Below are 10132 nucleotides of genomic sequence, written 5' to 3' on the forward strand. Positions count from 1 at the left end.
TGAGTATTTCTGCTGTTTCCTGTACTATTGATTACAATATTTTGCATTTGTATTGCTCTTTGTTTCATGTTTTATAAGCTATATGCTTAATTCATTCCGCTTTTACATTTGACTTATTATTTGATTCTTAGATTTATGTTCATGATGTTGTCATGCTCATGCATACATTTTAAGTTTGTGTCTTTAATATAAAGCACACTGAGTTCACTTGAAATCAAACGTGCCTCATGAATAACGTGAAATAAACTTTGCCAATTGCCATTTACAGTATAATTTAATACAAATCGTATTAGCCTATATTATGCATACAATATTAACAATGCTAAACTATACTTTTCTTAAATGTACTATTCTATACATTATAGTAAATGATCAAAAACATCAGATTCGCATGCTGCATGTGTTATATAACTTACTCTGTATATACTTTATATCTCACATGTGAAAATATACAATCTATTATTGTACAAGCCATTTTATCACAAAATTGTTATTATATTATACAGATGTTTGAAATGCTTCGAAATAACATTATATGCTACTGTTGAAGTAAGACAAGTCAAATAACCCACTTGTACAGGAACAGACTGAAGAATCCTGTAGAGGGTCCTGAAGTCAGCCCTTCTCTTCACATGGAGTGCGTAGAAGGTTTTCATCCATCCACAAATATAGTTTACTAAACTACACTTGGTTATTGCATATGTTATATGTAGTTTAGTGTAAGAGTGTGACAAAAAATATCTTGAATCTTGAATTCTAAATGTATTGTGCTGTGTGTATTGACCTACAGTAGACTGGCTGACTGACTGCTATAAATTACACCACTGTCTCTCAAGAGTATTCTAGGCGTTTTCTTGATTGTCCAATATGGAGGTGCTAATCATATTGAGGAACAAGTCAAAATAATAAAGACACAGCTTCCCATGGAGATATCCTAATCAAATAAATGCGTAGTCATATCATGTGATGTATTTAGCTGTCAACAGCATCTCTAGTTGAGATAAGGCTAATTGCCCTGGGTCAGTTTGTGAGAAAGAAAATCACAAATGCCATATAGATCGTATAGTGTGGTGATGATTAACTTGTAGTACAAAATATATTAATAAAGAGGACGGTGCATGGGTGTAGATGTTTCACTTATCTCTCTTGCTTATCAATGAAATGTTGAAAACTACATTTTTATTTTATTTATTTATTAGGCTTTTTTTAACTACCAAATTAGAAATAAAACTGAATAGCATATGTCTCATTAGATAAAAATAGATATTCAAAATGCAATGACGACACACGCTCTCATAATGATCAGAAGCTGATCGGTGATCATGTGATCGATATTTCGCCCCGCCCCCTTTGACAGGCGGAAGTCGTTTTGATTGCGGAAGTGTACAGATACTGTAGGCGCTGCATACCGTAACAATCTGGTTTAGGGCTCTCTACATTTTGTCGTGTTTCGATCCAGTTGTTTGTAAGCCCGTAGGAGCTTCGGTCTACAGCTCGATCGGGTAAGAATGAAGACCAAGTTCCCTGATTGTTGCTAGCTTCTCTTTTAGCTTTGCTAAGTGAGCGCGGCTAACGCGATGTCGTTCAGAAACATTGATCTCTGCAGTGACAGGTTAGCTAGATACCAAGAGCCTGAAGGGAAAACACATGATACATATATTTATGTTTTCTGTAGAGAATGCCAGAAGACTGATTGACCAAATACATGTTAAATTAGAAGAAAGAAACGTCAGTAACTAATTCATCGGTTAAGGGCCCTCCGTTTTATTTACCACCAAACATTTCAATCTAAAAGTTTGACAATATTCATAAAGTAAGACTATTTTAAACTATGCTCTTCGTTTTATTCTATTGGTTTTCATTAGTTTACTCATGGATCAAACATTTTCAAACGAGTACTGGTGAAGATAGTATTTGTAAACAAGTTAAAGTGTTAGTAATGTACATAGTTTTAATACAGTATTAAACTATCAACTACATGTATTCAAAGAATCAAAACTGAATGACCTACTTCTGAAGAAAAGCTCCTCTTAATGTTGTTGTGTTATTGGTTATACATTGTATTGTAACTATTAATGTGTAATGATTTAGTGTAGCTTGTCAATGGTAGGTTAATGTTAACTACATAATATAATGCATCAAATATTTGATATGTTTCTTGTTTATTTTGAAAGTGTGGAATAAAAACCGACACATTTAGTATAGTGTAGAAAGCATTGCTGACTTATACTTTTCTTTAAACTACCCTGTAAATTAGCTTTTTGTGATCATTTTGTAAACATGAACAAAAGAGAAGTTAGTCAATAAAAAAACGAAGAAAACAATTAAGACTTTTTTTTTCCGCCTTTCCCCTCCTATCAGAGCCACTCCTCTTGAACTGTAAACTATTTGTCCACTCCTCTCGGCTCTGTCTCGCCAAGATGCCATCATGACAGAATCAATGCAAGCCTCCTGACTGTTAGTCAGCGTGCTGAGCAAGCGCTCGCACACATTTGTCTTCTTTTGATCGATAAAGAGTAGAAACTCAGAGTCATAATGAATGGACCGTCTCAGCAGGGTCTAAATATACTTAGTCACAACAGTTGTGGCCTCAATACAGGGGAAGGAAGAGAGACACTACGTCTTTGTGCTAGTTTGTACAGGATAGTGTCTCATTCCTGCACTCCTATAGAATTCATTTATAATCCCCTTTGTATGCAGACTTAATAGATAATAAAATAATCTAGCCTTAGTCTTTAGAGAAGATCATCAAATCCATATTAACACAGGTATGACATATACTTGAGGTACATTTTCCCACCAATATTTTAGGACATTTTATGATAAAACTTTTGTTTATAATGATTCATCCATCTAGAAATCCCCTAGATCTAGTTGTGCTTTTAGGATTGAATTCCTATAAAGTCTCAGTTTAGTTCCCCTGTGGACCGGAGTTCTTACTCATTCATTATGTCCTTACATGTTAAGACTTTCTGGTTCTGGTTAGAAGATGCGCCGTAGTCCTAAGAAAAGGAAAATTCAAGAAGTCTCACGACAGTTGAAATTAAACGCACACTGTGTCTGACACCAACTGAGAGACGAATCTCCAATAAGTTGTCCACCACTGGTGTTACATACAGTAGCAGAGGTCATTTCAGTAATCCCTGTATGTAGTTTCTGTTTTCAGTCTTTCCTGTTTTCCCAGCTGTTGAGTCTGTACGTTTTTTTGAAAGTCAACCGAAACATTGACAGTTGCAGTGAGGCATCACAGTATTGAAGAGGAATTTTACACGTATAGCCAGAGCTGTACTGTATTCAGCAACCTCAAATAGGGCTGTTACACAACCATGAAAATAACAAGTTACAAGTTACAGTATCTTAATGTCAGAGCATTTAATAAACAAAAACTATTTTAAAAAGATGCCTATGGCAACATGCAAAACAAAACAAATATCTACTTTACATGAAATCTACACCCTTAGACCGACCTTTTTGAGGACAGAAGTTTCAGTTTCTATCTTGTGTGAGTTTACAGTCGGGACGCTTGAATTATGAAGTAATCAGAAATCCCTGTTGTGCATTATTTTCTTTCAAAAGATCCAAACGAGGTCAGAGCTAGAAGATTTTCAGCATTAATCTTCAGATTGTGCGTTCAGTCTTCCAGGTTGAGCTGCGATGATGGCGGACCACGCTGACGTCAGTCTGCAGCCGGAGGAGCGAGTCCGAGCGCTGACCAAGAAGGGCAGCTCAGTGGAGGTACATGAAGACGTTCCTCCACGCCGCTACTTCCGCTCTGGCATGGAGATGATCCGCATGGCCAACGTGTACACAGAGGAGGGCAACATCGAGCACGCCTTCGTCCTTTATAATAAATACATCACGTGAGTGTTGACTTAGCTGATTATCAGCTATGAGCTTTTCATTGTATTCAAGTAATTTGTCCTTTATTCTGATGTGTTTGGTCCTGCTTCTAATAAATAAATACAGGAAAGAAAAACAAACACATTATCAGGAGTAACTGAATTACTTCCATCAAAAGTCAGACTTGTTTGTCTGAAAACAGAAGGATTACAACATGTGCTACCTCCGATGAATAATGGGCAGTTGGGTGAAACCAACCAGAGGCAACATAGTCTATAGTTTCTTGGAGCAGGCAAACACAAATATTCATCAGTGAATACCAAAAAACATTCTTCTTTTTTCCAAAGGCTCTTTATAGAAAAACTTCCAAAACATCGGGATTACAAGACGGCTAACATCCCAGAGAAGAAGGACACGCTAAAGGTATGAAACCAGTGTCTGTTCGTCGTGTTTGACAGATTTGTATTGTTTGCAATACATTTTTAAGATCCACATTTTGCTCAATTTTCTTTTCTTTTGTAGAAACTGAAGGATATTGCGTTTCCTCAAGCAGAGGTTCTGAAAAAAGCTCTTCTGAAGAGATATGAAGAAGATTATGCACACTATCTTGTCAAAAAGGTAATCTGTTTTACAAACAGAGATTTGTTTCTTTACAATCATTCATTCTTGCTTTTTACGTTTGTTCATTTCGCTGCTTTAAGCAACATGTTGAGTTTAAAATGTGAGGAGAAGTGATTACTGTAAATAGTTTAGGTTTTGCAGATATCCTATGATTAGGTCGCGGCTCATGTGTGTGTTAACTTGTGTTTCTCTCTTACCATGTTGCTCACGGTAAACATGTTTTTCAATGTGAACCTTGAACTGGGGCGGCGCATGCGCAGTGTGTCGTGTATGCGCGGCGAGACTGGCTGCAGTCTGTTGTGTGTGTCCACCGGGAGATGAATAAAGTTTCGACACCAAATTAAAGTCGTGTTTATTACAGTTAACAGTATGGAGGCTAATTCTCCTTGTAAAGTGTGTTCATTCATTTTTCAAAATGAAACAGAAAAACACAATTTTTCCCAATATTTGTTTCCGAAACAAACAAAAAAAAGGATAACGACCCGTTTTCCAATTGTAGTGACTTGATCTCGCCTATCAAAAGTTGGAGCCACTGAGGGGCTGACAGCCTACCGTACTTAATTGACGCGCTGTTTCCGTGTTTCGTGGCAATAATTCAATCAACTCCGTGCTGTCACACTCAACCGGGTTTATCCGAATGGTTCATTTACAATACATATTCTGCTCGTCTACATACACTTATTCCACTATAACTTGAATGCAAAACAAAAGCCAGGATAAATGTTCCATTCACGATACATTTCATACAGCGGTCAAAAACTGTGTGCCTCTCACGGTGGGCTGCTCACCTGTCCGTGATTAACCCTTCTTCTACTTGTAACCTTCCCAACACCAAAGTGAATGTGCCCCCTACTGTGACCACAAGGAACTACCACAGAGCACACATACATACTGAACACACAAATGGCTCTAACACCAATATTAGAAATCCAATTTGTTTTCAAAATATTGTTGGAAAAAAGATTAGAATTATTTAAGAACTACTGCCATTAGTATAGTCTGTTAGATTCTTCTAGAAGTCTATAACAAACATTCATCTTTAGCAGCAGCTATAGCTGACTACCTATCTGTTAGGACTACTATTCACTGAACATGTTCATTGATGCTGAACTAACCTAATTTAGGTTTCCTGCCCCATAACTGTCAAGGTCTGTTCACACTAATACAGTCCATACCATGTTCTATTTAGTGTTTACATTGTGTGTCTCTTTAGTTGTCAGTGTGGTTCATTTCACTATGTGCAGCTTTGCGTCTTCTTGTCTTGTGTTTCATCCTGTCCTTTTTCTTTTGACGTCGCATTATAGGAACCAACCCTGACTGAACTAGACTCTGTCTGCTGACTTAAACACAGCCCTCCAATGCAGCCTGCCATACTTAAATAACAGGCTGCATGCAGTAATATATGGGTCAAAATCAGATATACAACACAGCTGGGAAATACAGAAATATCTGATACATACAGTATGTACAATAAAAACACAGGACACTGATTTTACAACATGTTAACACCTTACAGGGATTATTCTGCAGCAACACTTCATTATTGTCAAAGAGCAAAAATCAACACATATTGAATCATGTGACTTCACTTTGCATGTCTCTCTTTGGATACAAAAACAAAAAAGATCATCACAACAGGCACCACCTGTTTAAACTTGAATACGTATGATGTGTTTGCTATACACTCAGAACGAGGAGGAGGAGGCCATGGCACAGGAGCAGTCCAGACAGCGAGCGCTCGATGCGGAGCGGCAGCGCGTGGCCGAGATGCAGCGGCGGCAGCGGGAGCAGGAGCAGTTCGGTGCCTTTGAGGAGATGATCCGCCGCCAGGAGCTGGAGAAGGAGCGCCAGCGGGTGCTCCTGGAGTTTGCCGCCCCTGTTGCGCCTTCCCCTGATACGCCCCTTATCCCAGGCATCCAGGGCCCCTCACCCGTCCCCCCCTCTGCCCCGCAAAGCCCAGGGGACCTCTCCAGCAACCACCAAAACCACCGCCCCCCTGCAGCCAGCAGCGTGCCCGGCTTCGACCGCTCGCTGAAGCCCAGCTCTCTGGTCAGCCCGGGAAACAACAGTGAGTTAATCTTTTTCTGCCACAGGGGTTGGGGGGGGGCCCGGCCCGGCCCGGCCTTCAGAGGATTTAAGTACTGCCCTGCTCCAGCTTTAAAGTGTTTATTCTTCTGAGCTGATTTCTGTCCCCCTGACCTACTTAATTTCCAGTTTAGACCATGCTGTGCTCCAGAACAAGACGAGGAGCTAACTTTTGCATTCAGCGTTTGTTCACTCCTCTACATGGTGTTTGCAGATACAATGGTGGATGCCCTTCGGCAGTTGGCTGTTCCCGCTGAGCTGTGCCGGAGCTTTCTGAGGTTGGCCGAGGCCAACACAAGCCGAGCTGTAGAAACTTGTGGCATCCTGTGTGGCAAACTGGTAAGACTCTGAATCAGAGAGACTTTGTTGAACCAGTGGCTCTGAATAGATCTGTTACAGGAAGCACAAAGAAGAGACGCTAATAAAAGCTTTCACGAAATTTGATCATCAACTTTGCACTGCTGAGTTCCATAACTTGAGACCCTTAAATAAAGAATTCCCCTTTTCGTTCTCCAATGAGTGTGTAAGGAATGTGGATTGTTGGTTCTGAATGAAGCTGAGACATCAGCTGACCTCTCCTCACTAGGGGCCAGAACTTAATCTGTCACTTAACTCAGAGTCCCAGATCTGCTCGAGCTTTATTTTGATTACATAAATGAGGTTACCTTTACACTCTTTCACTTTTTCATCAGCATGACTGAACTTTTGGAACAGCAGCAAACCGGTTAGAGTGCAGTCAAAGTAGTTCTCAAAAGCCTTTCTTTTTTTTCCTTCGCTTCATTTAAAGGAATGTAATGATATGACACTTTCTCTGTTCGCCACAGAACAGGAATGCCTTCACAGTGACCCACGTCATCGTACCAAAGCAGTGTGGTGGACCGGACTATTGTGACACAGAAAACGAGGAGGAACTCTTCCTCATCCAGGACCAGTATGATCTCATTACCCTGGGATGGATACATGTGAGTGGAGATAGACACATTTGGCCATTGCTGTCAAACAAGCTCCTTCTCAAACTTTGTAAACCCAAATCAGCAAAAGTATCTCTTTACTAAGGAGTACAAGCGTATCCTTCAGTACCGTTTAATATATATATATAATATATGGTCATTCTGACTTGTGTGAACATTCGGCTGCTTTAGAAATAACACTGACAATCTGCCTACTAAATGGAAACATACAGTAGATTTCTGTGGACTGAAGTCTGCCCTACATGTGTGTTTAAGACCCACCCCACACAGACCGCCTTCCTGTCCAGTGTGGACCTCCACACACACTGCTCCTACCAGATGATGCTGCCGGAGGCCATCGCCATCGTCTGCTCACCCAAGTTTAATGAGTGAGTCCAAAACCAGCTGCTGTCCTGTCATTATAAACATTTCAGTGCATTACTCTTAAGTCTCATTATCACCGGAGTACGACCGTGTAACTGTGTGTGTAACTGTGTGTGTGTGTGTGTGTGTGTGTGTGTGTGTGTGTGTGTGTGTGTGTGTGTGTGTGTGTGTGTGTGTGTGTCTGTGTGTGTGTGTGTGTCTGTGTGTGTCTGTGTCTGTGTCTGTGTGTGTGTGTGATCCAGAATCGGCTACTTCAGGTTGACAGATCGAGGAACAGAGGAGATCTCTACATGTAAACAGAAAGGATTTCACCCTCACAGCAAAGACCCCCCTCTATTTACAGTAAGTACACACACCACTTATCAGGCTGCCCTTGCTTTTTTTTCTCTAATTATGTATTTTTATTCTGGGAATAACCGACTATAAATACTGGTATTTACCTTTTGTTTTCAACAAGTTTGTTTTCTTAACAATGTGCTGCGCTCTATTTCATATTTCTTTATTATAAGGATGGGAATCGAAATGATTTTATTCATATTGATGCCATTTTCAATTCTGCTTATCAATGTGATTCTTTACTGACTATCTTATTGATCCACCCGACCTGTTTTATTGCGGAGATATGATGAAATGAGAGTGTAGTCGTGTGCATTAAGTTCTTCTTATTTAAAGAAACAATCTGATGACCCTGCCTGCATTATGTTAATTATGATTAAAAAAATATTGATATGTTAGATATTTATCCTTTGTAAAGTAAGTGGTGCTGGGTTACTAGGCAGGGATTCTCTTGCATCAAGTAAAACATTAATGGCATTTCTGGAAGTCAAGTCCCTGTAGATAGAAGGCGTCCCTGTAGATAGAAGGCGTCACCCTCCCCAAACACTCCTTATAGTTTCAAGTTTTATTAGTTCTTCATAATTATAAAGTTTTATTAGTCACATGACTTTGAGGTTATTGTTTTGGAAAGGCGAAATACTTAATGCCATTGATAAAAGGAATTTACAAGCTTGGAGGCTTCCAATATTGATGGATTGTAAAGGTCTATAATCTCCAAGTTTTTATTTCTACTTTTTAAAAATAACTCCCTTCAATAATGTAAAGTGATCATATGTGCTGAGTGTTAACTTTACAAGCGGTAGTTAACATGTATTTTCCCTCTCCATGTTACAGACTATTAAACTCTTCTTTCTTTCTCCTCTTTAGCACGCCGCACACGTCAACATCACAGACAACACCGTGTCCATGTTGGATTTGCGGTGATCTTTTTTTTTTTCTCCGTTTCCACCAGAACACTCACAGACTGTTTTTATCAAGCTGCAGACATTTAACTGGAGAAAACACTCATATTGTTGGTTTAAGGACGGTACTGAGTAAACACCCGCCTCGTGTTTAACATTTATATGGACTTTGATTGTTCTCAAAGGGAACAACTTTTTTTTTTTTTTTTTTTTGCTCTTTAAGAAAAGAATCAGTTTATTGTTGCACTTTCTAAGCAAACACCTTCTATCTGCTTCAGGACCAGCGATCCTGCAGCTCTTCAAGCCCTCTGTTTGTCAATGTGTGCTCATGTTCCTTATGGTTTCTTTTTTTTTTTTGCCATTATAATAAAAAAAAATTGTGTGTGACGTGTCCGGTAACCCAACCTTTGTTTTATATTTATCATTAAAGTTTGGTTCTGCCTGACTGAAAAAGTGCCAAGGAAGAGAACATTCACCTGTTGTTTGTTGTTCATTGTGCATCATGAAGTTGAGTGTGAAGTCCTGGTTGTTCTGTTCACTTTTTGTGTTCCCCTGATAAGCTGCTGAAGTGCTCTGAGTGATGAGAGAAACGGCAGCCAGTTGTTACTCAGGTTTGCAGGCAGAGTTGCTTCTCTGTATTATATTTTTATATATGAACACTTTCACTCCGCAGTATCCTTTATCCAAGAAAGGACATTGTTGATGTTTAATCCCTGCTTATGAAGGATACAATGCTTACATGGTTTTATTACCTTCTTGTTTCTTTATATTTTTGGGGGGGAAATGGGTTGTTAGTACCTTAAAATGTGCTCATGTTTCAGAGAGGACTTGTGTGCAACAGGAAATCTGAATGTACCTTCTGCTACACTTTTCTAACTACCCGGCCATGTTAAGCTTCTCACAGTTTCTGTTTGCGCCCTTCTCTTGTTCAAACAAGTAAATGATTAGCCATAAATGTGAGAACACCTTCAAAGAATCAAATGCCAAGAAAAATAAATTCATTGTAGATTCCTT

The 10132-nt window shown here is 39.3% G+C and overlaps 1 protein-coding gene across 2 annotated transcripts; it reads left to right on the forward strand.

The window, feature by feature from the left end:
- Window positions 1-1354: 1354 nt before the first annotated feature.
- On the forward strand, window positions 1355-10129 carry LOC132974303 (STAM-binding protein-like A). Of its 2 annotated transcripts, none has more exons than XM_061038253.1 (10): window positions 1355-1502; window positions 3644-3860; window positions 4188-4263; window positions 4363-4458; window positions 6151-6529; window positions 6761-6885; window positions 7371-7508; window positions 7773-7885; window positions 8123-8222; window positions 9084-10129. In XM_061038253.1, exons 2-10 carry the CDS (start codon window positions 3655-3657, stop codon window positions 9138-9140), a joined length of 1290 nt encoding a protein of 429 aa, XP_060894236.1. In that variant the 5' UTR covers window positions 1355-1502; window positions 3644-3654; the 3' UTR covers window positions 9141-10129. The 2 variants fall into 2 exon arrangements, with proteins under 2 accessions (XP_060894236.1, XP_060894237.1); XM_061038254.1 differs by having other exon boundaries at window positions 1359-1502; window positions 3577-3860.
- Window positions 10130-10132: the final 3 nt, after the last annotated feature.

The sequence above is a fragment of the Labrus mixtus genome, chromosome 5 (assembly GCF_963584025.1).
Source record: "Labrus mixtus chromosome 5, fLabMix1.1, whole genome shotgun sequence".
Lineage (NCBI taxonomy): Eukaryota > Metazoa > Chordata > Actinopteri > Labriformes > Labridae > Labrus > Labrus mixtus.

Coding starts and splice junctions, on each gene's coding strand:
- LOC132974303 (XM_061038253.1), top strand. CDS start 3,655: ATGATGGCGGACCACGCTGACGTCAGTCTGCAGCCGGAGGAGCGAGTC. Junction 3,861..4,187: donor CTTTATAATAAATACATCAC/GTGAGTGTTGAC, acceptor TTTTTTCCAAAG/GCTCTTTATAGAAAAACTTC. Junction 7,509..7,772: donor TTACCCTGGGATGGATACAT/GTGAGTGGAGAT, acceptor TGTGTGTTTAAG/ACCCACCCCACACAGACCGC.